We start from the raw sequence: 27,835 nt of genomic DNA, 5'->3' as shown, positions 1-27,835 counted from the left end.
AACCTTCATCCTTCCCAATTGCTGGGGGAATTGTCTCACTCGGCTTCAGTTGGTCCATATGACATACCAATTGAAAAACACAAACCCACTTTGGCTCTACTATTGGAACTATGAAAGCAGATAGAAATTGAGACTTGGGTACAGTGATTTGTGACTGACATCCTCCCAGCTGCCCCTTGGAATGAGGATCACTGGAGCCCAGAGTTCAAGGACGGCTTAAGGAAGATAGCAAGAAATATCATTGGGCTGGGAAACACCAAAGTCCAAAAGCTTTGAGTTTATTACACAGAAAATAAAACACAGGTACTATCCTGCTGTACTGTAAACCTGAGTTACATCTTTAATAAGCCTATTATCAAAAAGTTACCTAAAGTATTTTTGTTGATATGAAGTGGTAATTGCATCTGTACTCTATGAAGTGTAGATTTTAAAAGTTGATGACTATACTACCAAATGATAGCCCAAATAAATGCTTGTATACAAGATTATGTACGTATAAAGTGTTTTACGTACAACACATTCTCAATGAGGAAACTTTTCATTCCAAAGGGAATGAACACTGGCTTTTTTACATGTGCAAAAATAAGACATACAGTACATAAACAGACTTACAGTTATCTGTGGGAAGGGGAAAACAAACTATTATCTCTGGTATTGAAGTTACATAGGAAAGCTGGAAATGTAGCTCAGTGTAAGAACATTTGTGTAGAATATTGACACCCAGATGGCAGCTGAGAAAAAAGGTAAGAGCTCCTCAGAGTGGCAATAGTAAGACAAAGCTGTCCCACCCACCCACACTCCCCAAAATGAAGATTTCACAAAGCTGGTACTAAGCCACTATGCAGCCATGGTCAGGAACAGAAAACAAGCATAGGTCCTAAATTCAGTTCTTCCTGTTAATGGGGTAGTCTGGAGGGAAGGGTGTGTGTTTGTTTGCTTGGCCAATACATGACTTAAGAAATGGGAAGGTCAAGCTGGAAAGTGCTCCTAACATTGGCCTAGTTTTTTTTGTACTTGTTCTCATCTTTCCATAAACATTCTTCACAGTTTCTAAAAAAACCAAAATGTGTAAGGTTTAAACTCTTAAGCAAAATAAGAGACCATCTTTTAGAAACATTTTAAATCTAAGCATTTGGAATCAGAGTAAGGACCTTGTTCCAACTTGTCATTTTATCCAAGCATGAGTTTCTAAATTTAACAAACTGCATGAGCCAGGTGGTGGTGGTACTCACCTTTAATCCCAGTCCTTGTGAGGCAGAGGCAGGCAGGTCTCTGAGTCTGAGCCTACCCTGGTCTATAGAGTGAGGTCCAGAACAGCCAAGACTACACATAGAAACCCTGTCTCAAAAACCAAAAAAAAAAAAACTGAACAAGTCATCTTTGACATCCCAGAGTTGTTAAAAGGGCTGAATGACAACACAGTCCATCATGAACATATACCGAAATGTCCAAGAGCTCACATGAGATGACCTCTAGTCACTATGGACACAGGAAGTACCTCTAGTCACTATGGACACTGGTGCTTTCCAAAAGGAGGCCATCAAATTCGAGTGGGAAACCAGATGTTTGGGTGACAAATCACCACCTGAGAATTATTTTCTTGGAACCACACACACACATATATTTATAATCAAAAACCTTAGTATGGTGAGGGATTGATGGAATAGGAATCACAAATGTACATTTTAATGTTCATCACCAATGAAAAAAAATAAAACATTTTTATAGGCTTATAGGCTTAAAATTGTCATTAGTGCATTTAGATTTCTGGAGAATGAATAAAAATGTAAAATACCTTTATAATAATACAATGTTACTAGAAATTAGCCATGTACTGAGGTCATTTTAGTGAGCTACCATTGTTTAAATATAAGAAAAGTAATTTCTTGATCCAAATTAGTGAAAACTTAAAAAAGATTGTCTTCAGAGGACATTATTTGAGGACAGTTTTTTTTTTCCCAGATACATTCTGATACTCAAAAATCACTTAACAATTATAGGTTTTCAATCATATCCTTAAAAAGATGTCAGATTTCCATTTCTACGGGAGATGGTATCACCAGTAGTGTGTTCAATCCCACAGGGTAAACCTTCTTCGTTATTATTAAGAACTTCATACATACTAGAAAGACTGCCATTCACTGCTTTTTCATCTTTTCGAAAAGATACAGGCAGACTTGCTAGACTAAAACTGACATCTTTAAAGGCATGCAACAAAAATATCCCCACAATGATTGTGAAGAAGCCACTCAAAGTCCCAATGACATCATCAACAGGCATATCTTGCCATTCTTTAAAAAGAATAGCTGAACAAGCCAGAACTGAAGTTGTAAAGAACACATAATATATTGGAGTCACAATGGAAGTGTTGAAAATATCCAGAGCCCGGTTTAGGTAATTAATCTGTGTACTCACACAGACCACAAGGCTAAGCAGCAGAATCCAGGCCAGGGGATGCTGCAGAACAGGCTTTCCAGCCAACAGCTCCTTGATAGTGATGCCCAAACCCTTCACACAGGAGACTGAAAATGCTCCAATCATAGAGCAGATTGTTATATACACAAGAATGTTTGTCTGTCCATGTCGAGGTCCTACCACAAAGATGAATATGAAGGCCACAATGACCACAAATGTTGCAAAGACAACAAAACCTAGAGGAAGCAAAGAAAAGCTATATTAAGTCAGAATGCAATGCACATAACAAAACAAACTCAATAGGAATGGCTTATGTATCTCCCAGTATTCTGATTTATCTTGAGTATAAAGCAGACTCCTATTTGATGAATTAATTTTGAAATGTACTTTAATGGAATTTGTAAGTTACTAATAGAAGTTAACACATTCACAACAAAGAAAGGTAATATGTAACAACAGTACACACTGGAAGCCAGAGTGCTTACCTAGCATGGGAAAAGCCCTTTGTCTAATACTTCACAGTATCACTTTAAAATACATACTATAAAATTAAAATATAACTCATAGCTTAGAAAAAAACTTACACCACTAACATTTTTAAAGGAATCTCTTATGCCTACTTAAGTATTTTAACTCACAATGCAAAGGGAAATGGTAATCAGAACAGGGAAGGAAAAGCCAATGGAGGCTAAGTGCAGAAAGTACCCTTGAATATCCAACATTTACCCATGCAAAAATCAGGAGTTACGAGTTGTTTTCTATCAAAGGGACACATCTGAAAACAAGGGAAGTATTAGGATAAGCATCAAATCATAAAGAGAACCTAAAAACTGCTGGGGTTCTGGCTGAGTAGGGAGAAGAGTTATGCAGCACAGCGGCCAATGGTACAATCATGTGAGCCAGGCACAGCTCTCAGATTTGCACTCCACTGCAGAGAGCTCACAAATGACCTTAGGCATTGTAAGATTAAAAGGTGGAAAGGGGATGTAGGTGGGGCATATACCCATAACCTTACCAGTCTGGAAAAGGAGGCAGAAAGAACCATGAGGAATTCATGATTATCTTTGACTATAGCAAAAGTTGAAGCTGGCCTAGGCTACGTGACCTTGTGTCAAAAAGAGAAAAAAAAAAAAAGACAAAACAAAACCAAAGAACAGGAAACAAACCAAGTCTAAGAAAAGCCACTCTGCTTCAAACTCCCTAAATAAAGGCTATTTAAAGCAGATGAAAACAAGGACAGAAAAGCACCAATAGAAATACTTTACGTGCTAGAAAGTATAGGATAACTCAATAATACAGCAAACCTGAGAAAACTGAATCTTTAGTCCTAGCACTTGGGAGGCAGAGGCAGGTGGATCTCTGTGAGTTTGAGGCCATCTTAGTGTATACAGAGCTCCAGACAACCAGAGTTGAGACCCTCCCTCCCTCTCCCAGGCACACACACCCCACACAGGGTGGATTACACATGTTGCAACAGAATGTGACTCAGAACACTCACCCACTGTAGAACAGTATAAAGGTGAGAGAGAAAGGACACTGCTTCAAAGTCTACCCAGGCTACCTAATGTGCTTGAGAGTAGACTCAGACAAGAATTCTAAGAGGAATTGGCAATTTCACAGGAGTAATTAAGCAAATAAGACAACTATCACTTTAGGCAAATTTCAAGAAATACAAGAAAAGGGGACAGTGATGCACACCTAAAGCCCAGGACATTAAACACTGAGGCAGGCACCAGGAATTGGTGGCCAGCCTGAGCTAAAAAGTGAGACATTGGATATAAAAGAAGCAGGAAAGAACGAAGTAATCATAATGTTTAAGACTAGAGGTTTCATTGCGACACTATGAAGAGATATTCACTGACTACGGTCAAGTAAACAAGTTAAAATGTTAAGTATAGTAACACTGATGAAGCTTCTTACCTGGATCACCTAACTTATGTGACATTTCACTTAAGGTCTCAATCTCCTCCTCCTTTGGAGCATGAATGACCATAACTGTAGACCCTAGAATACTTAGCAAACACCCAATTTTCCCATGAAGATTAAGTCTTTCATTTAGGAAGTATGAAGACAGAATGGCACTAAAAGGAAGAATAAAAGGTTGAACATTTAAATTAGCTTTTTTCTCACTTTTAAAAATTAACAGACTAGCAATACAGATTACTGAGCTCAAACAAAAACACCTCTTGCTTTTAGACAAAGAAAATCAGAAAACTATAACGAAGACTTAAAGGTTGCTTTTACCTGGATTTATGAGCATCCAACTAGTAAGATAAAAATGTGGCACTCTGGAGGCAGAGATCCAGAAGGATCTCTGAGTTCAAAGCCAGCCTGGTCCACAGAGTGAGTTCCAGGACAATCAGGGCTACACAGAGAAACCCTGTCTCAAAAAAAAAAAAAAAAAAAAAAGTGGCTTTTGCACGTGTTTCCTTTGCTCAGTAAGTATATCCTGCAATCATCTTAGATTGAAAGAGTAAGTCTGATCAATAACCATCGTCATGTATGAACTGCCTCCCAAGCAAAAGCGATCCCTATAGCCACAGTAACTAGGACCTCCTAATCAATTAGCCTAACCAGACTGATTGAGACTGCTTGGCTGTGAATACTTCCTCTCCCTCTATCAACTGGGAGCTCATGTCAGTACCCCAAAAAACACTAATACAGACACTGTCCCTTGTCTTTCCAGCATAGTATACTGATGGCAGTTTCTGTCTTGCCATCTCTACGGCTTCTCTCTCAGACTGGCATTTTGGTATGAACCACAGAACCTAGTCTATTACCATCAGTATCTTTGTCCTAAAACTCCTGGAACAAAATGAATCACCTGCTTGACATACACTGAAACTATGCATTTACCATCTTTTTTACTACAAGACTCTATAAGAAATACACAGTATAAAGAGCTATAATTTATAAAAAATCTACATCCAACCCAATGCTTTAAGTTACCAAACTTCAATCTACTAACGTTTGCCATCTTTTTAAAGTTTATTTATCTCCTCCACCGCTGGCATTCATTTCTGTTTCTCTCTGTGTGGGGGTGAGAAGGCAACTTACACAAGCAGGCTCTCTCCTTTCCACAATGTGGGTCCTGGAGATCAAACTCATCATCAAACTTGGCAGCAATACTTTTTACCAGTTGAGCCATCTTACCCACCCTTATGTGTTGATTTGCCTATAATCATCCTAAGTTACCTGGAAATACAGTTTGGAAACAATGAACTGGGAATATTTAATTAGTCTGCCTATAAATTACAAGGTTTTGTTTTTTGTTTGTTTTTTCAAGACAGGGTTTCTATGTGTTGCTTTGGAGGCTGTCCTAGAACTCGCTCTGGAGACCAGGGTGGCCTTGAACTCACAGAGATTCATCTGCCTCTGCCTCCCCAGTGCTGGGATTAAAGGCATGTGCCACCAATGCCCGGCAAATTACAAGTTTTTATAACTTCCTTTTACCCAAATCTAAAAAGAATGTGCAGGTAAACAAGTAAGATCATAGTATAATACAAGGAAAGTTAAAGATAAAACATAATTTTATTTTATATGTAATTTATTAGAAAGGGTGGTAAAAGTTCTCAGCTTTCAAAATAATAAAAACCTTCAAAGAGGCAGGAAGGTTGAGTTGGGGAAAGAATAGAGGAGAGCAAGGTAATAGAGGGAGCCATTATAGGCTTAAAGAGAAATCAGGCACTAGGGAAATGTCTGGAGATCTACAAGAATGACACCAACTAACAATCTAAGCAACAGAGGAGAGGCTACCTTAAATGCCCTCCCCTGAAAATGAGATTGATGACTAACTTATATGCCATCCTATAGCCTTCATCCAGCAGCTGATGGAAGTAGAAGCAGACATCCACAGCTAAGCACTGAACTGGAACCCAGTTGCAGAGAGGGAGGAGTGATGAGCAAAGGGCTCAAGACCAGGCTGGTAAAACCCACAGAAACAGCTGACCTGAACAAGGGGAGCTCTTGGTCCTCAGACCGATAGCTGGGAAACCAGCATGGGACTGATCCAGACCCCATGAACGTGGGTATCAGTGAGGAGGCCTCAGAAATCTATGGGGCCTCTTGTAATAGATCAGTACTTATCCCTAGCTTAGGAATGGACTTTGAGAGCCCATGTGGATAGAGGGATACTCCCTGAGTCTAGGCACTATCCCAAAGGATATGACAGACTCTATAGACCCCCCCCTCCATGGAAGGCCTCACCCTCCCTGGGGAGCTTTTAGGGCATGGGATAGGTAGAGTGTTAGTGGGGGGGGGGCAGGGAAAGAGGGGAAGGGGAGGGAACTGGGATTGATATGTAAAGCAATCTTGTTTCTAATTTAAATAAAAAATGGAGAGGAAAAAATAACCTTCAAACAGGCTTAGCTATTTGGACTAATCATTACAGTAACAAAAGAGGAAAAGTTTTATGTTGGTCTTGCAAAACAAGTACCTTAGGCCAGTCTTTAGAGGCATACAACTTCCTCCAAGGCTTGATGTTTTATAGTAGTTAATGTTCTATGGTATCCAATCTACCATAGTAAGTGTATCCTGAATGGTAAATGCTAGCTAGGCAATTGTAAATTTGACTTTTCTAAAGTTGAAATCATTAACATGTTGGTCCTGTATACAAGCGAAAGCATAAAGTGATTTTGTCCCACAAATCAGTAACTATACAAAGTGAGTACTTTGAAAAGACATTACTACAAAATATTAAAAAGTCTTCAAGGTTATTCAAGTATACTAACATATAATCAAACAGCATTTTAGTATCTGACAGATGAAAACACCTTTTCTACATGTCAAATGTAGAACCTTACCTTACAAGAACGCTGAGAGCGCCTAGCGGAGTCACCAGTGTAGCTGGAGCAAACGCATACGCAGCAAAGTTGGCCACTTCACCAGCTCCCACTGAATGATGGACAACAAAAACACCTCTAAGAATGCAGTCAACTTGACTATGCCTGCATTTTATGCAATACATATGTATTTCAACTATATTGTTGTTCAATAACTTCCCTATCTTCTCTCATGTATGTTATTAGTGCTGTAAATTGCCAGTATCTGGTATCCAACTCAAGAAACAAATCTAGTTTTAATTTTTAAAAATATAATTTATGCTTAAAGTTAATAAAGATATTTGTAAACTAGGATAGCAAACATAATTAAAAGAAGCAGATACTGATATAAAGATATAAAGGTAAATTTCACAAGATTTAACTGCATCCTCTTTTTCAACAACCCAACCTTAAAGACATTAAGTGCCTGAGGATATATTTTCAATAGAGAATTTTTGATTTCTGCCAGGTACATAGGCACTGGCGATTCAGGAGCAAAGCAAAGCAAAGCAGTTATCCAGGGATAAGCCAGTATATAGTCTACCTCACTCTAAGACACAGCCTTAGAGTTCAGCCCAGAACATGCAATAGTTTCCATTATTGGCAACCAAAGTCTGATCCTTGTTAGTCCAATTCAAAGGTCCACTATCTCTTACCTCCTTCCTCTAGGGCAGCAGTTCTCAACCTGTGGGTCATGACCCCTTTTGGGGGGGTCACGTATCAGATACGTACAGAAGATTCATTAACAGTAGCAAAATTAGTTATGAAGAAACAAGGAAAATAATTTTATGGTTCAGGTCACCACAACATGAGGAACTGTATTAAAGGGTCACAGCATTAGGAAGGTTGAGAAGAACTGCTCTAGGGTGTCATTTCTAGAGCTTATTATAGGTCCTGGATCAAAGGCTATTCCTCAACTATCACATTAGCTCTTTATTCTTTTGGAGGACTTTTTTCTCCAGCTTTGTAACTTCTTTTCAGTGAAAATGTTGGCCCGTTGATCAGTAATTGAAGCGATTACTATATCACTTCAATACTGCCTTCTGTTTGGCAGGGGTTTGCTAGTAGTGGTGGGAAGTATTTTTTTCTTTCTTTCTTTGTTTTATTTTAATTACTTTTTTTGAGACCAATTTTCATTATGTAACCTGGACTGGACTCATACTTTTAATTTTGTTTTTATTTTATGTGCATGGGTGCTTTGTCTACATATATGTCTGTGTACCCTGTGCATACCTGGTGCATATAGAAGCCAGAGAGGGTATCAGATATCACAAAAGTAGTTAAAGGCAGTTGTGAGCCGCTATGTGGATGCCGGGAATTGAGCCCAGGTCCTCAGAAGAGCAGCCAGTGCTCTTTACTGTTGAGCCATTTCTCCAGCTCCTAACCTCAAACTCTTGATCTTTCTGCCTTAGCCTCCTAAGTACTGGGATCACAGATAGTCATGTGCCAGCCACCATTCCAAGCTTCATGTTTTTATTACATTTTGATCAGGCATACGAAGTAGTGTCATCCATTGTCATTTTCATTTTCATTCACGTCCATCACTGAGGAATTTCAGGGTAGGAACCCGGAGGAATGCTGCTTACTGGCTTTTTTGAAAAAATAAAAAATTTTAATATATATGTGTATGAATAATGTGTATGAATGTTTTTGTCTGTATACATGTACACTACATGTGTGCCTGCTGTCCAAGGAAATCAAAAGAGGACTTCAGATTTCCCTAGAACTGTGAGCCACCACATGGGTCTTCTGTAAGAGCAAAAAGTTCTCTTAACCACTGTGCCATCTCTATCCAGCTTAGCTGGCTTGCTTTCTTATACAACCCAGGATCACCTGCCCAGGTTGACACCTGCCACAGTGAGCCAGGCCCTCTCATCATAAATCATTAAGAAAATGTTCCACAGATAAGCCCACAGGCCAGTGTGATGGAGGCAATTCCTCAACTAAGGTTCCCTCTTCCCAGATGACTCTAGTTTGTTTCAAATTGACAAAACTAATCAGCACATCTTTTCTCCCTGGCCACAGTCTATTCTCTGATCACATGCCACTGTCAAATGGGGAGGGAGTGGTGTAGTGTTTCTATTCTTACATTGTCCTCACTGACTCCCAATGATCTGTCATGCCTCACCTAAAGAGTAACTGGGGCTACAAGCACAAACCACTGTGCCTGGCTCAAGTACAGCACCACTACATCCAATTGTACTTTTTCCTGATACTCAAAAAAAGTTGTGTGTAAAACTAGGTGAGGGCACATGCCTTTATCCCAGCACTAAGAAAGGGGGAGCAGGAAGGTCAGAAGTTGAAGATCGTCCTTAGCAATTATCTTAGCAGTTTAAGTCCAGCCTGGGCTATAAATGTTGATTTAATGAGGAGAAAGGTCCTAACTATGTAGCTCTGGCTGGCCTCAGAGACCTGTTTGCTTATGTTGGGATCAAAGGTGTGTGAGCAACCATACACTGTGAGATCCTGTATTTAAATGGGGGGAAAAAGAAACAAACCAAAAAAACTACTTTTTTAAAAATGTATTTTGTTTTCTTTTCAACAGCCCCTGGCTGCCCTGGAACTCAATTTGTAGACCAGGCTGGCCTTGAACTCACAGAGATCTGCCTGCCTCTGCTTCCCAATTGTTGGGAGGCAGCATCTTTTCTCCTATACTCCTGAAGTCTCAATGTATCTAAGTCTATATTTTAAGTATCTGATATTTGAACTTATACATATTCTTACTTCCTAATGACCTCCCGCAGTATTTTGACTTTACCATAGATAGCAACTCCAATTTTTTGCAGCAGTCTGAATGACCTGGTAGAAATCCAGACCTGTCCATTTAATTGCCAATTTCACCTATCTGCTTAAATATTTTATATGAACTTTTAACATTAATGTACTCAGAACAAATTCCTCATCTGCTCAGGTCCTTCCTATATCTTTAGCACCAGAACAGTCATTTGTATTGACTGTGGCCAAGTCTTCAATGTCCTTCTTTTACACCATGCATTTTGATCAGTAAGAAAATACATACATCTTGTCAGTTCTACATTGAAAACATATTCAGAATTCTTCTCACTATACTCCCTGGCACTCCCCTGGTCCATACTGTCACCTCTTTTAAACCTCTGTAGCCTGACTGTACAGTCTCTACATAGTCTATGCATCAACAGGCAGCCAGAGAAATGACACCACACCTTTTGCTCAGGATCTCCAATGGCTTTCCATCTAACATCAAGCAAAACCACTTTCTGTGATGCCAAAAGCCCACATGACTTAACAAAAGCCCCCTTTTCTCTGAAAGGATCTCTGAATGCTTCCTGAGGTTTAAATATTCTAGTGTTAAGAGAGCAAAATCACTCTAAATAGTTTACTGACAAGATTTGTTGGCCCAGACTTTAGGAAATGGTCAGGATCTTTTCAGAATTTCTGTCAGCCAGGCAGTGACAACACACAACTTTAATCCCAGCACTTGGGAAGCAGAGGCAGGTGGATCTCAATGAGTTCAAGGCCAGCATGGTGTACAAAGCAAGTTCCAGGACAAAAAACAAGAACTTGTGTTAGATGTATAGCAAAACTTCAACAGTCTCTGGAGGCTACAGCCATTTTCCAAGGTGGCTGTTGTTCAGGGATCTTTCTAAAGACAGTTTGAATGTCTTCACAACATAGCATCTGGCTTCCCAAAATCAAGCAATCCAAAAAAAAAAAAAAAAAAAAGGGGGGGGGATGCTGCAATTCCAATTATGATGCAGCCTTAGAAGTAGTACATCATGACTTCCTGGATTCTGTGATCATACTGGGCCAGCACTAATTCCATGTAAGAGAGGATTACCCAAAAGTGTGATTACCAGGAGGCAAGAATAACTGGGGGCATCATAGAGGCTAAAACATTCACAGGCTAGTCACAGTAAAGTAAGGTGTGACCTTCGTGGTCTCCTATCTAAAAGTCGGTCTATCTACTCCCCAGTTCATATCCCCCTTCCAGCTTTGCACCACACACACACACCTATGCCTACTTACTGTCTGCCCCACTTACAATATAAGCTTCTTATAAATAGGGTTTGGGGTTTTTTTTTGAAGGAGATGGGTGCTTTTTCCCCTCTTACTAGTATATCTTCAGCACCAAGAACAATCCTTGGCATACAAGACATGATCAACAGATAAGCACCTGTCGAATATTCAAGTCTCAGATGTCTTAAGGACAATTTATCTCACATTTTTAAAAGATTCATTTTTGGTGCACACTTTTAATCCCAGCACTTGGGAGGCTGAGGCAGGTGGATGCCTGTGAGTTTGATGGCAGCCTGGTCTACAGAGCAAGGTCGGGGACAGCTAAGGCTGTTACATGGAGAAACCTTGTCTTGAACCCCCACCCCCAAAATTAATTTTGTGTCTGAGAGTTTTACCTGAATGTAGGTATGCACAGCATGAGCATGCCTGGTGCCCATGGAGGTCAGAAAAGTGTGTTGGATACCCTAGAACTGGAGTTATGGATGGTTGTAAACCACCATATGGGTGCTGGGAATGGAGCTCAGGTCCCCCACAAGAGCAACAGGTGCTCATCACCAAAATAAATATCATATTAGAAAGATATTTCCTTTCCAATTTAGAATGAGAGCTAATAAAGGAAAAGAACTAAAAATTTGGGTTTTTTTTTTTTTTCCCTTACCATTTACCTTTTTTTCCCTCCTTTTGGCAGCACTGGGGAACCAAATCTTGGGTGTTTTACATATTAGCCAAGTATATATTCTTCCGTGCCCCCAACACACACACACACACACACACACACACACACACACACACCTTTTAATCTACTTATCCTGTAAATGTTTTTAAAGGAAAAGATATATCAAAAATGTTTTAATCTGATGAGTTTTTTTTAAAGATCTTACTCAAAATAAATAAGCAATTAACTGAGTTATTTATTTCTACAGGCTTAAATCTATTTTGAGTCTAACATATGAGAAGCAAGATAAAAGTTTTAAAGTTTACTAATATGAACTGTAACAACATATGTCAATATTTTAACATATAGCTATAATGTTTACTTGAAATGTTGTCTATACATACTTGACAGCAGTCCAGCCCACCACAACCATTCTTTAAGATATGCATGGCCACCTTGACCTGTGAATGAAGAAATATTTCATTTCTTTGGAAAATTATCTTCTCTTGTAAAACCTGTAAGAACTATTAAGTAATCACAGATTTTAAAATGTCTGATTATGAGATTTCTTGAATATTTCATGATAGCCTTAGAAAAGATAGGATCATGACAAATCTTCAAAATGTTTACATTAGTACTATGCTAGAGTTAAAGAACAAACCTAACCCTTGTTGTTTAAACAGCAGCTTTAATAAGGAAAATGAACCAACAAAATAATAAAACTGAGCATAGTGGTGCACACCTGCAATCCCAGCTCTTGGAATTCTCAAGCAAGATGAATCCTACAAGTTTGAAGCCAGCCTGGGCTATAAAGTTCCAGGAAAGCCTGAACCAGACAGAATGAGAGCCAATCTGGAGGGAAAGCCATACAGAAGTAGCTCACCTTCAAAGGAGTCAGTCTGCAAGGGGGAAAGCTATTTAGATGTGTGCAGCCCAACCTGAGAGAGCACTGTGCTCATACAAAGACTGAGAACTGCTCATCATCTAGGCTGCCAGGAGACAATCTACTTTTTCCTTCATTATTTCCCTTGACCAACCTAAGTCAGGAAGCAACTGGTACTTCAGCCATAACAAAGTGAGCCGGGCAGTGGTGGCATACACCTTTGATCCCAGCACTTGGGAGGCAAAGACAGGAGGATTTCTGTGAGTTTAAAGTCAGCCAGGACAACTAGGGCTGTTATACAGAGAAACCCTGTCTCAAAAACTGCCCCCCAAAAACTGCGCCCACAAAGTGAATGAATTTTACAAGCCTATACTTTAAGAATAACAGGAGATGCCTTAAGAGCAAGGTAGAAACACTATAGAAAACCAATGAACTGCTAGTAATTTCTCCCTTGTCCATTAAGTCCTAAGTGACTTCTTAATTTTGTTGAATTAGATTTGGCCACATAGATGGCACAGGAAGAAAAGTGGACCCTGTGGCTGACAATAATGGTCTAGTCTACTCATGAGGTCCAATAAGGTCTAAAATGAAGCCCAGCCAAGATGGAACATAAGTATTAATATCTCATAATTCTGGGAACTGTAGTGAATATCCATGGATTGAACTAATGTTCACTTATACTCCAGGGTCATGTAACACATCAGCAACTTGAGGGGAAACAACCTACACCATTCAGGTCAGTTAGTGGAGGACTCAAGCCCGGCAAGGCCATTCTTTCCCTCATGCAATTTGAAATAATAATAATAATAATAATAATAATAATAATAATAACTTCTAAAGTAGAAGTCAGAAATTCCACTATCACATACAAAATATCCCAGTCTTCAACAAAAATCTGGTTCCACTCAGAGAGCCTATTTCCCCCTGTGCAGACATAATGAAATTTAAACTCTGGAAACTAATTTGGCGGCACTTGTCCTGTCCCTATTCTGATATTAACTACAGAAGTGAACAGCTAATTACTTTTGTCAACTTATTTTTCTCATTACAAAACTGGTATCTGATTATGTAATAAATATTCAGAAATCTCTTAAACAGTTCAAATGTTCTAATATATTCACAAAGCATGAAGACAGTGCTTCCATATGCAAAGAAGCCAAGTGTGTGAGTTATCTATGTACTTCTGATACCTATAGGGTATAACTTACCTGCTCTCATGGAGCCTTTTCTGGCTAGTCGTAAAAGACCTTTTTTTTTCAAAATGAAACTCCCTCCAATGAAAATGCTGGAGGTCATAGCCAACCCCAGACCGATATAAAAGTCATATTTTCCACGCCCCAGGCTCATTTCGTTTGTTACTTAAGTTCCTGTGAGTGACATTGATCACAGAACACAGAAACTGCTTGTACTGGAGGCAGGTACAGTCTTCAAATCTAAATGATACAAAATAAAGTGAGATTTTCAGAAATGATCATGACAGCTCATACACAATTCAAATTATTTACTTCATTTCTGTCCTCAAAGAAAAAAATTTTTTTTACTGCTACTGATTTAGAAATACATATAGTAATCTAAACTCAGCACTAACCCAATTATATTTCTTATTATGGCAAAAGATTGGACTGTAATACAAAGTAAATTTTGGATTAATTTTAAAAACTCTATCTTTGAACTGTTTTCAACTACTTCCAACCTTAGGTGATATTCCATAATTTTGCTGTTAGGAATATAACAAAAAAACTAAATATAACAATACATAAGTCTAGGTTATCAATATACTTATCAACTTCTCAAACCCCTTAAGGATTCATATAAAGAAATTAAAATTTTTCTCATGCACATATTGTTCCTTAAGAAATACACCTGGGGCTTGGTGTGGTAATAAACACCTATGATCCTAGCACTCAGGAGGCAGACTCGGAGAAACTGGAATTTGAGGCCAGCGTAGGCAACACAGGGAGACCTGAGAGGGGCAAGGAAAAGGAAGCTGTATGGATACACTAAGTATATGCTAATCTATTTAGCCTATCTGGAAACAGGCTGAGAAAAGGCAGTTTTCGCACTGCTTTGTTAGCAAAGGATGACAATTTTAACAAAGATATCTACTGGGATATGGAGTGTAATAGTGTTGGTCTTTAGAGGACATAAGGACCATGGCACCAGAAGGCTCACTCCACAGCTCTAGCAATAACACAGATTTACAATAGATGGTACATTTATTTTCCAAATGAGCCAACTCATGAACTTCACTAAAAAAAAAACCCTAAAGTTTACAAAGTGGGGAGGGATACTTTTTTTTTTTTTTTCAGCGTTTTGCATCCCAGACTAATACAGCCCAGGTTGGACTTGAAGTAAAAATAACTCCTGCCTCAGAGGATGAAGTCACAGATCGATACAACCATACTTGGCCCCAGAACATCACTGTTCAAACAGTGCCATTAGATGTATGCCATATTAAATGGTAACAGGTTTTTTTGGCTAAGTAGCCAATGGCCAAGCACATGCCTAACATGCACAAAACTTTAGGTTTAATTCTCCAGCAAGACACACCCAACAAAATGTACACACAAAACAAAAACGCTAACTTTTAGTATTCAACAGGGAGGCAGACAGATATATAGCACTGTAGCAACAATAAACGTTACCACGCAGAGTTAGTAGCACTCCAAACACAGGGAAAAGACCAGTGGAGTGAGATTCATCATGATTCATATAAACAACAATGAGCTACTTCTTGTCTCACCGATTTGGGACTTGGCTACCAGGCCTGCTCTGGTAAATGGAGAGAAAATTATGTGGTAGATTGACACTTTAGCATGTGGACCTAAAGTCCCTCACAATTTGCTTGTTCCTTTGTCCCCTGCCATGACCACGTGTGATGGCTAATCTTGGTTGTCAGCTTAACTACATCTAGAATCAAGCAAATGCAAGCTTCCAGGATTTCCTGTAAGAGATTTATTTCCTTGATCAGATTATGTGAAGCAGGAAGACCAACCCTAAATGTGGGTGACATCATAAGGTAGCAGCCAAGAGAAAAGAACATGGAAGAAGGAAACTGCTTTCTGGCTGCCTGCCCTGACTCCTAGCAAGTTCATTTATTTGGGTGCTGGCATTCCCTCACTGATATTAGAACCAGCTGTGTTTTTTTTTTCTCTTAATATATTTCTAAATTAAAATATAACTGCATCACTTCGCTAAACTTCCCCTTTTTCCTATAGCCTCTTCCATGCCACTCTCCCTCTCAAATTGAGAGGTCCTCTTGCAAAAGACCTAGTTCAGTTCCAAGCATTCATATGGTGGCTCACAACCACCAGTACTCTCCAGTTCTAGGCAATCAGACACCCTTCTTCCAACTCCCATGAGTAGTACGGAGGCACATGCAGTATACATACATACAGGCAAAACACCCCCACAAAAATAAATCTAAAAAAATTTTTTAATCCCCTCTGTATTTTTTTCCATCTGTTTTGTTTTTAGAGATTCCTGACTAATAAACCTTGTAAAAGAGCACACGGCACAGAGCCCATAGATCACAACACAGGAAAACATAAGAATTATCACAGCTGACTCAACATGTGAGCATGATCATGTTTACTACTATATGCCCCTAAGACAACTAAACACTTCAACAGACTTTGTACAATAAGTATAAAATTTCCAATATGGGAGCTTAATGGCAAAGCCCTAGGTTTGATCCCCAAGAACTACATGAAACCAAGTAAAATGCACCAAAATGTTTATTTACTTATTCTATTTTAATTTTTAAAAATCTTTATTTTTTGTTGTTGTTTTTGAGTCTCTTATTCTGCAGCCCAGGTTGTCCTCAAAGCTGCAGCAAAGCTCCTGCCTTAGCATTTCAAATATTGGAATCACAAGGTATGAGTGAGTGACCATGTCCAGTTTTCATCTGATTTCTGAAAAATAAAAGTTTGCATGTAGAAGCTTAGACCAGGCTGACCTTGAACTCACAAGAGATCCACCTCCCTCTGTCTCCAGAGTGCTGGGATAACAGGTGTGCGCCACCACCACCACCACCTGGCCACATTAAAGGTTTTAAAACACACCTTTAATGCTGAAAAGTTGCAGGATTCAGGGCAGAAATCACTACCAAGTCCCAGAAGCAAAGCTGCCCCAAATAGTCTAAGGTAGTATCCATCATATGAAGGAGAAACAGGTCAGACAGCAGTATCAGTGTAAACATCCATGTGAGAAGCATGGATACAAAATGTTTCTAGGATTGCTTTCAAGGGATTCCTAGTTCTCACTCTGTAGCTCCTAGGCAAAGAGTTCTGAGACTGTCGGGCTCTAATTTCAACAGATACACCTAAGAAATAAGCTAGACAACCTAAGGTACTGTTCTCTTTATGTGCACGAACAAGTGTGACCTTAAGTTTAAATGTAACTTCCTCATGCTCTGACTGTAACCACCAGCGACAGAGACAGAAACATGCAGGGAAGGAAAAAGCAGGAGAATTTGTGGACAAGATGGAAAAAAATTCTATACCACTATGACAATTTAAAACGGAATTCTGCTTACACTGTTTCTATCCCATTCTACATACCTGGTTTACTTGTTTATGAGCAAGTCACCTAAGTCCTAGGCAAATTACTGGCCTTTTATGCCCTTTTATGCTCTGGCAGCTCCATGTTTTCTAGATCAATACAGATGAATAGAATGAAGCTAACTGACACCCGGTCAGTCTCCTCCCAAAAAGCTACCTATTCTGGAGTGGCCATTAATAGATAATAAATAGCTTCATCATCTAGCTCAGCATTGCTATATGGAAGGAAACTATGAGAGCCTATAAAGTTTGAGAACTAAAAAATATCAAAGTAAACTAGGAAGTAATTAACACTACCTATTAGTAAAATGCAATGACACTGGTCAGAGTCTGGGAAAATGGTAAATAAAAAAAACTTAACTATCCCAACACTCATGTCTCAAAGTAAGGTGGAAGGCAAAGACACACAGGTGAGATTGTCCTCTAATCTCTACATTTGCACCAAAGAATACAATCACACACCCCAAATACACCACACACACACACACACACACACACATTTTTAAGCACAAGTGACCAATAAATATATATAAAAAATAATGTTTAACATCTTTAGCCATCAGGAAAGTACAAATCAAAACTGAACTGAGATTCAACCCAGTCAGAATGGCTATCAAAAAAACAAGAAGTGTGTGGGAAGGGTGCAGGCAATAAGGAAAAAATATTAATGGAAATGTAAACTAGTACAGCCTATTTGTACCTGTATGAAAGTACTTCTAAAAATTAAAAAAAGTATATACAATCTAACTATACTATTGATGGGCCTTTACCTGAAGAAATTGGCAGAATGACACAAAATTATCTTCATACACATGTTTATTACAGCACTGTTCACAAGTCAAAAAATACCAATAGCCAATGCCTACCAAATGAATGAACAGAGAAAACATGTCATATACACATGGACTTTTATTCAGACAGAGAACAAAATTACATCATCTGCAGGGAAATGGAGCTGGAAAACATTGTTAAGCTAAACAAACCAGGTTCATAAAGACAAATATTTCATGTTTGTTCTCTTATGTGCAATTCAGATTTCACACACACATAAACATGACAAATTTGTTTTAAAAAGGTGCTACTTGGCAAAAATAAAAATGAAGACAAGGGAACAGGGAGTAAAAAAGGGTAATAAGAGAAAAAAACATATCATTTTTCTCTTATATGTGGAATCTGTATGTAGCACATATAAAAAAATCCCAGAGAAAACCCAGAGACAGAAGAGTTCAAGCCAAAGATCAGAAAAGCAAAGCAGCCAGCCAGTAGCTCTTACCTCTACCAAGGCTGAAATGGAAATCCTGTCTTCCCTGTTACTGGAAACTGAATCTTATATGAGACCCATTGCTTCTTCCTTATACACCTATCTAGTGCTGGGATTAAAGGGTGAGCTCTGTTTCTCTTTTAGACCTATTCACTCACATGTAGCCCTACATGGTCTTGAACTAATAGACATCCATCTGCCTCTGTCTCCTGAGTCCTGTGATAAAAGGTGTATGCCACCACTGCTTAGATTCTATGGCTAACTAGTGTGGCTGACTTTGCATTCTGATCTTCAGTGACTTTACTAAATCATAAATAATCTATCACCACACATCTATATTTTCGTGTGTATGATGAAAAAGAATTATTGGGGCAGGGGGAGGGATAACTAAAGATGGTAATAGAGTAAGAATATGAATAAAGTATAATATACTTAAATGAAAATGGGATAATGAAGCCGGGCAGTGGTGGCACACGCCTTTAATCCCAGCACTCAGGAGGTAGAGGCAGGCAGATGTCTGTGAGTTCGAGGCTAGCCTGCTCTATAATGTAACACAGAGAAATCCTGTCTCAAAAAATAAAAACAACAACAACAAAATGTAATAACGAAACCTATTATTGCACATACTAATAAAAGTTAGTAATGATAAAAATAAGACATGAAAGGAGAAGGGATTATTTGAGACTACTGGGAAGGGTGATAGGAGACATTAGAAGGGAATGGGGGTATGAAATAAAGGACATTCCAGCATGGAAAAGTTATAATTAAGTCCATTGTTTTATAAAATTAATATGTGCTTAAAAGATCATATCATTGCAAGTTTGAGGTTAGCCTGGGATAGTGAGATGTTGTCTCAAAAAAATAAAAAGACACTCTTTTGTGCCTCACCACTTACTTGCAAAGAACTGTCCCTAAACCACCACCCCCACCAGCTGTTTCACATAGCTAGCACCCAGGCTCAGAAGAGGAGGTACAAAAACTGTTAAGAGCCAGCAGTAGTAGACAACTTCAAGGAAACACCATCTTTAAACATAACTTACTAACATGAACTCACAGAGACTGTGACAGCGCACAAAGACTACAAGTTCAAACCAGACAAAAATCCCAGCACTGAGAAGGGGAAGTAGATAAAGTTCCATTCGTTACCAAGAGAGGAAGGAAAAATCAGTTTTCTCTGATGGAGTGACACTAGGTATATCAACCACATTCCAGGAGCAGTTAGCCAACACAAAACAGACTCCATGTTTTCTGTGTGCTTTTTTTTCTTTCTTTTTCTTTTTGATTTTTGTTGTTTTTAAGAGAGAAAATGAGAACATGAAGTTGGGAGGGTCTAACAGGAATGGTAGAGAGGGAAAGAATATGATCAAGAATAAGGAAATTGTATGTTTCTTACGTTAGGGTTTCTCATGCTGTGATTAAACACTATAGCCAAAAAGATCATAGGAAGGAAAGCATTTATTTCGCTTATAATTCCACATCACAGTCCATCATCAAACAAAGTGAGGGCAGGAACTCAAGGCAGGGCAAGAACTTGAAGGCAGAAACTGATGCAGAGGCTTACTAGCTTACTCATCCTGCTTTCTTACATGACCACCAGCCCAGGGCTGCATGGACTGACCACAATGAGCCAGGCACTCCCACATCAGTCACCAATCAAAAACATGCACTAGCAGCTTGCACACTGACCAATCTAGTGAGGGCATTTTCTCATTTGAGGTTCCCTCTTCCAAAATGAATCTAGCTTGTACCAAGATGATATAAAACTAGCCAGCATGGTATGAAGACAAATTAAAACAAAAACACTAATATTATTTGCTGCCTTGACATCTGATATAGTAGGAAAACCATGAATTGCTTCACCACAAATTCCCCTCCATACTCTGCTTCTGTTGACAAAAGCTCACAGCTAAACTATCTTTACCACAGTAACCAGGCAATTTTGTTTATACCAAGTAGTGGGCTTCATTACTCAGCCAGCCTAAGAAATAATCAAATCAAGCAGTCACATGTCCCTCAGGAACTACAAGGTACTCCCCTAATTAAAAAGCCTGCCTCTCTCAGTTCTTTATTCTGAATACCACACCCATCAGATTCTGCATGGTATGTGCGGTGTGTTCTTACTCTGATTGAGTATGGGAAACTAAGAAACTATATGCCTAATGCCAGGGCAAAACCCCACCCCCGCAACCAATAAGGTAAAGTGATTAAAATAATGTATTTTTTTTATTTTATGCATCTTAAGTCCAAATTAGATCATTCATTTTGATAGTTTAGTGGCTGGTGGCTGCCTTACAATTTTAAGACAAGACTCCCACTCCTCCCCCAGAGGTATATTTCTAGAGGTAAACAAACCGAAAAAGCAACCTTAATTCTAGAAAGGCTTTCATTTTATCCTAAGGAATTTAGTGAGTTTGAAGATGAAGAGTTTATCTTCACAGAGCTGAAGACTTGGCTCAATGGTTAAGAGCACTTGTTGCTCTTACAGAGGTACAGCACTCACAGCCATGTGTAACTTCTGTCCCAGGAGACCTAACACCCTTTTTGAGGGCACCAGTAACACACAAATACATACATGTAGGCAAAACACTTAAACATAATTCTTTAAACTCTTTATAAGTTTGTCATCAAAGCTGGGCAGTGGTGGTGCACACCTTTAATCCCAGCACTCAGGAGGCAGAGGCAGGTGGATCTCTGTGAGTTCAAGACCAGCCTAGTCTACAAGAGCTAGTTCCAGGACAGTCTCCAAAGCCACAGAGAAACCCTGTCTCAGGGGAAGAAGAAAAAAAAAGTTTGTCATCAAAAACAGAACAATAACTGAGAATTTTTAAAAGCCACTTGTACATGATTGAGTCAACTTGCCCCTAAAGCCATCTTGACTCTGTATGTTTGGTTAGTATACAGGCAAAAATAAACAACAACAAAAAAGGGGGAATAGATTTTAAATGGTACCATGAAACTTTACATTGAGGGAAAATCATATATAAGGCATAATAAAAGTAGGAGCAATTAACTTTTGTTAACATTAGGATAAAATGAAAGCCTTTCTAGAATTAAGGTTGCTTTTTCTGTTTGTTTACCTCTGGAAATATACCAGTAAGGGGAGGAGTGGGAAGCCTGTCTTCAAATTCTAAGGCAGCCACCAGTCACTAAACTATCAAAATGAATGATCTCATTTGGACTTGCAGTTTAATAATAGGATATATGTGTGAACGCCCCGAAAGAAAATGAGTTGCTCTGCTAGTCTATGGTCTGGAGTACCCTGTTCCTACTCTGTAAATGAAGGTCAACTACAGCTGAGAGTGCATGCCATATTTTATGTAAGACGGGGCCAGGCTTACATAAAGCTAAGCAAGAAACAGGGGGTATAGAAGATGGCTCAGCAAATATGAGGACCCAAGTTCAACCCTCAGCACAAAAATCTAGGTATGGCCTCATCAGTATATATAGTGACAGTCAAGGGAACAGGAGGAGAAGGCAGAGAAATGGAATTACTCAGGCTTGCTTGTTGCTAATATAGCCACAGGTTCAGTGAGACAGTGATCAACAGCGCAGGACCCCCCAACACCTTCCTTAAGCTTCTATATGTGTACCCACAGGTACAGTACAGATTGATATGTTTCAGGGCTGGGAGTAAGGCTCCACAGCCTGTGTGCAGCCTGGGTAGAAAGGGCAAAGCAAATTTGCTTTAATTCAACTAGATTTTCAAGCAAAAGATGACAGGTAACCTACCCTGTCAATTTCTAAGAAGGCCTCAGGCAGAGTGGCTCCCAACTGCTACTATCATTTATGTGTGAGATTGTTCAGTAAATACACTGAGCAGTTATATTGTGTACCAGGTACTGGAGTTCAAAGGCCCAGAGAACCTTAGATCAAAGTTCCCATGTTCGAGGATTACACAGCTGAAAATGGAAAATAGTGAAAATAATAAATTCAATTTTTGTTTGTTGAGACAGGCCTCAGTATATGGCCCTGGCTGGCCTGGAACTCTCTGTAAATGATGCTGACCTTGAACTCACAGAAATCTACCTGCCTCTACCTCCCAGTGCTGGGATTAAGGCAGTACACCACCACACCTAGCCCAATAAAATAAAATCTTATTTTGTTTTGAGACAATGTCTCTCTATGTAGCTATGGCTGTCCTGAAACTTGCTATGTAGACTAGGCTGACCTCAAATTGGAGGTAGCCTCCCAAGTGCTGGGATTCCAGGCATGCACCATCATGCCTGGCTAAATTCAACTCTTAAGCACATTTTTAAACTTGTAATTTCCATCTTGTTGCAAATTTTAACAAACTAAATTTTTCACAACTGATTCTACATACTTAAAATGTAAACTTCCGTTAAATACAAGTATTCCCAAAGAAAAATATGTCTCAAAAAAGCTAACAAACTTTATCTGCATTCACTTATATTATAGAGAACTCATATTTTAAGGAGGTGGGTATGGTAGTATTCTAATATATGACCAAAGCCTACACTGAGATTTTCTTTACATAATAACAAGAAACTCCATCACCAAAATTAGCAAAGTTATGTATATATACATTTATGGGGTACAGTATGATAATCCAATATATGAATACACTGTGTAATAAATCTTATATGTGGTGATGCAAAAAAAAAGAATAGCTTCTAAATCAAATATTTGCAGGTAAATTTAACATTTATGTTAAAAAAATTGGCAAAGTTAAAAATTACACCAACTCAGGGGAGGAAGGGAGGGAGAAGGGAACTGGGATTGTCATGTAATTCAATCTTGTTTCTAATTCAAATAAAAAAAATGATAAAAAAATTACACCAACTCAAGTATACACACAGCTTTTAACTTGGCAATTTTTTCTGTTTCATTTCTGTAAGGGCTTGAGATATGTGGAAGAGGCCAGGAATGAGAAAACAGGCAGAAACATTAAATGCACTAGCAGTAGCAGAACCAGGACTCAATCAAGGTTTCATCCTGAGTTCTCTCCTTTGCCCAATGGATGTCCTAGTCACAACAGGTAACTGACAGCAAAACCCAGGGCTCCTCCTCCCCATCTGACAATGCTGTTACCATCCTTATCACCCAAAGAGGGCAAAATAGCTATTCTACCTGTAGGACATGTCTGGCATCTGCTCTACTAAATCAGATCTGCACCATGTCTCCTGGCCCTAATCCAATTAAAACCACGCAATGCTGTCAAGTGGTGCAGAAAACATCTTTGCCAATCTTACTCTCCTACTTAAAAACTTAGGAATTAGGGTGTAGTACATAGACAACATGGGCAACAAGATAAAATAAAAAGCACCTCTATTTACCACAGTCTTAATTTTGTAGCCTAATAACTAAACCCCTTCATTTGTTCCACATCTAAATCTTTTTTTTTTTTTTTTCTCCTGAGACAAGGTTTCTCTAAATCCTGGGCTGTCCTGGAACTCACTCTGTAGACCAGGCTGGCTTTAAACTCACACATCTGCCTGCCTCTGGCTCCCGAGTGCTGGGATTAAAGACGTACAGCACTGTTGTTTTTCTTTTTTTAATTGTTGTTGCCTTTTAAGCTTGGCTATCCTATTCAACAACTGTAATTCCGCAGCTACCAGCAGCAGTTAGGCTGCAAGAGCTGAAGCCTGAGGCAGGCACCGGCTCTTTTAAAGCTACTGAGGAAACTTACTTAAATCTCTGTCCTGCTTAAAAAAAAAAAAAAAAAAAAAAAAAAAAAAAAAACCTCAAGATTCAAAGGTTGAGGTAAAATACTTCCCAGAAAAGAAACAACTCACCTAGCTCACTGTTTCACGTTTCCTAAGAAGTCCCTGTGCTTTGCCTCATCCCTCCTTATAAACCCTTCTCCACCTGGCTCCTCCCTACAACTTCCAGTCAGCTAGCTGTGACTAGGACCAGCCTCCACAGATGAATTTTATTTTATCAAACACATCTTTGCATCATTAAACAAATGCTCCAAAGCATAAACAAAAGTAACACACCCTAAAGTAATATTCTACAACACACCACCACCGCCCAGCCCACATCTAACTTTTAAATCTTATTTCCTAATACTATATTTCACATACCTTGTGTTCTTTCCAAGATCAGTGTACTGCACTCTAACCTGTTCCTACTTCTGTGTTCATTTAGCCTGCCTCCATTGCAAAGGGCCCAATCAAAAGGCACTCCTATAAGCAAGCATTGCTTGAATTCCAGAAGTCAAAGTAATTACCATGTTTTATGAATTCCCTAGTCTTCAGACTGTACCACTCTGGATTTTCTAACCTGTATTAATGTTACTTATATAAATCATAATCTCCTTCACTGTGGCTCTCAGATAAGAACTGGATTGCCTAACACATTTACTTAAACAAAGATATTCTGAGTACATAATGTATTTATCAACAGGGAATATAGCCATGGGGGGAAAAAAACAGACCAAAACTCCTATCTTCATGAAAGTTACCTCTTGGGGTGGAGACTAGGTAAAACAATAAAAGGACACTGTAAAGTGGTAAATGCTGGGGTGAAAAATACAGCACATTAAGGGTGATAAAGAGCTAAGAGGTCTTGATGAGAAACACTGAGAAAGGGATGGACAAAGAACAAATCAACAATACAAATGAAAGCTCTCACATAAGAGCAGATATAGCTGTTTTGTGGGAAAGGAGAGACTACTATGGTTGATTCTAAGTGAGCAAAGTTAGGAGTGATACCATAGTAGAGTAATGTTATGTGTCAGACCATGTGGGTGCCCCTATAAGCAAGACACAAAGCTGAAAGACATAAAACACACCTGCAATCCATTTATTTTGCCAGACCACAGTTATTTTTCTCCTACAGTCATCACAGAACTTTATACAAGTGTGTTAACTTTAAATTTATTCACATAAAATTAGTACAATTAGGTATATACAAAATTGAATATGCAGTGGGGCATGTTTTAATCTGAAATATATACTTAGTTCTACACTACAGAAGTATGTACTACACGTTTTAGTTTGTCAAGCAGGGACTTTTAAAATCTAATGCAATTTTTATTAACTATAACTTTCATGTTATACACTAATCTCACAACTTATTCTACTTACCTGTTACTTTGCATCCTTTGACCTAATTCTCTTATTTACCCCACCATTATCACCATGTCATTCTACACAGAAGCTCTTGTGTATATCACAACATATATTGATAAAATAAGTCAGAGTTTAGGTGAAGCTTTTTATATTTTCTATAGAAGAAAAGGGCACTATTTAGTCATGTGTAAATGGAACGTTTTTCTCATCCCTAATAGCACTTTCTTTACACAGTATCAGAAGATAGCATTACTTCTACTTTACAGCAACAGAAAGCATCTCACAATGTGGGTTCTCAGGGCAAGGTCACTCAGGAAACTGACTCTACTATACCTGGTTGCTATGTAATCTTAAAATTTTAGTTTTGTTGTTTAGTTTAGTTTTTTTTAAAAAATAAAATAAAATAGAAGAGTCTCCCCATGTAGTCCAGGGTGGCTTTGAACTTGAAATAAATTCCCTTATACCAGTGCTGGAATTACAGACTTGTGCCACCATATCTGGCTCTAAAAGTTCAGTTCTTAGGTCTTTACTTCTACATGGTTTTTACTGCTATCTAAAGGTTTTAGTCACCTGAACTTCACATTTAGCTGATTTTTCTTGTGTGTGCATGCCAGCACATAGGGTGAAGTGGGGATGTCCCATATGAGACAACATCTGTAGAAAACATAGTTCCACCTTCTTTTTCCAGACAGGGTGTCTCAATGAACCTGGAGCTTACTGATTCAACAAGACTAGATGGGCAGATGTGTGCTGCAAGATGCCGGGCTTTTTATGAGGGTGATTACAGCTTTAATAGCTTTACCAACTGAGCCTTCTCCCCAGTTCCTTGGCTAACAATTTTAAACCCATACTTATAAATACTACAGTACCTAATCTCCAATCTACCTTAGCGACATTATTAGAAATCCAAGTTTTAACTTACATGTAAATTAAATATGGTCTTTCTTTTTAAGAGCAGAGACGATTTATTCATTTTCATTTTCTTAGGAATGCTATTCTTTATTCCCATTTAAAGTATTTAACCATGGCAGAGCAGTTCCACCCTGCAAAGAAAATATAAAGGTTGGTGAAAGGACTGAAAATTGCTAAATACTTTAAAAAATAGTTACTGGTCTCCATGTTCTTTTCATTTTACAAGTACCATAAAACCCACAGCTGACTAGTTTAAAGACCTCTGCTCTCGGACTTCCTCTTTCAACTTTAAAGTACCGAATGGGCACATGATCTAGAACCTCAAGAAACAGGACTTAAGACATAGTCTTAAATTAAATGTCTTGACATTATAGCAAAGAAATGAAAGAAGCACGATCCCAAAACATTGCGTTTTTGTGTAATTGCAGGAAATGGAAGATTCATCGACCCTATTACGCGCTACGGAATAAAAACAATCATGATCAAAACGTTGTAGCAGGCTGAAACCATCTTCTAAGAACTCATGAAGGCAAATAAAACTGATACACAGAACTTATCGAGCACGCGACCGCACAGGGCCAACCAGCCAGACTTCCGCTGGACTGAATGGCAACGCGACTCACGATGGACTTCCTCACTGCGGATCACTAGGGAAGCTGCGTCCACCTCAGAACACGCGAAACAGAAAGTCGCCCCTGGGGCCTTTCTCCGACCTCTGACGGCCGAGACTGCCCACAGCTCAGCCCTGGAGCTTGCTTACAGGAAGTAGCTACCTTAGGGCAGTCGCAGGCCGGCGGGCGACGCGGCTCCCTCCGGGACCCGACCCAGGTGCCCGCTCACACCCCCACGCAGGCAGCTCGCGCACACGGCCACCGCCTCCGGCGACGTCCCGCGGGAAGTTCGTGCATCCGGGACTGCAGTGAGCGCCGCCTCCTCCATGGGAGAGCCAAGAAGAGCCTACCTCGGACAGCCTTCGGCGGCACCGCCGCCAGCACCAGAGCAGCCGCCTAGAAGCTGGACGCAGCTTAGTGACGTAAAACGCGCGCTCAGGGCGGGCCCAGTCTCAGGCCCCGCCCCCGCTCGCCTCGCAGGGCTCTTCGCTCCGCCGGTGCGGCGATCTGGAAGTAACTCGTGCGTGTCTTCTGAAGTGGATTATGACCACCGCCTGATCAAAGAACAAGCCCAGTATGCCTCGTATTTAAAATACTAAACTGCGATTTCCTGGGAGCGTTCACGTAGGATCTTTGGGACTGAGAGTGTCGGTTTGACCGCAAAGGGCGGAAGTAGGTGGAACAAA

The 27,835-nt window shown here is 39.4% G+C and overlaps 1 protein-coding gene across 5 annotated transcripts; it reads right to left on the bottom strand.

The window, feature by feature from the left end:
• Nucleotides 1–262: 262 nt before the first annotated feature.
• Nucleotides 263–27,646, bottom strand: Nipa2 (NIPA magnesium transporter 2). Of its 5 annotated transcripts, none has more exons than XM_027404749.2 (7): nt 27,500–27,646; nt 26,549–26,669; nt 13,978–14,202; nt 12,291–12,347; nt 7,218–7,308; nt 4,336–4,496; nt 263–2,651 (listed from the first exon to the last, which is right to left on the bottom strand). In XM_027404749.2, the coding sequence occupies exons 3-7, from the start codon at nt 14,114–14,116 to the stop codon at nt 2,017–2,019; spliced, it is 1,083 nt and encodes a 360-aa protein (XP_027260550.1). In that variant the 5' UTR covers nt 14,117–14,202; nt 26,549–26,669; nt 27,500–27,646; the 3' UTR covers nt 263–2,016. The 5 variants fall into 5 exon arrangements, with proteins under 5 accessions (XP_027260550.1, XP_027260549.1, XP_035298373.1 ...); XM_027404748.2 differs by lacking the exon at nt 27,500–27,646 and adding an exon at nt 27,312–27,493; XM_035442482.1 differs by lacking the exon at nt 27,500–27,646 and adding an exon at nt 27,162–27,180.
• Between the last annotated feature and the right edge of the window lie 189 nt (nt 27,647–27,835).

Source organism: Cricetulus griseus, chromosome 3, assembly GCF_003668045.3.
Source record: "Cricetulus griseus strain 17A/GY chromosome 3, alternate assembly CriGri-PICRH-1.0, whole genome shotgun sequence".
Taxonomy (NCBI): Eukaryota; Metazoa; Chordata; class Mammalia; order Rodentia; family Cricetidae; genus Cricetulus; species Cricetulus griseus.
This window is presented reverse-complemented; position numbering and strand designations above follow the sequence as displayed.

What these genes read in the sequence shown, in the direction of transcription:
- Nipa2 (XM_027404749.2), bottom strand. Translation starts at nt 14,116, where the DNA reads ATGAGCCTGGGGCGTGGAAAATATGACTTTTATATCGGTCTGGGGTTG. An exon ending in GCTCTCAGCGTTCTTGTAAG is followed by an intron (nt 4,497 to 7,217) that starts GTAAGGTTCTAC and finishes TCTTCCTTTTAG; the next exon opens with TGCCATTCTGTCTTCATACT. An exon ending in ACATAAGTTAGGTGATCCAG is followed by an intron (nt 2,652 to 4,335) that starts GTAAGAAGCTTC and finishes TGCTTCCTCTAG; the next exon opens with GTTTTGTTGTCTTTGCAACA.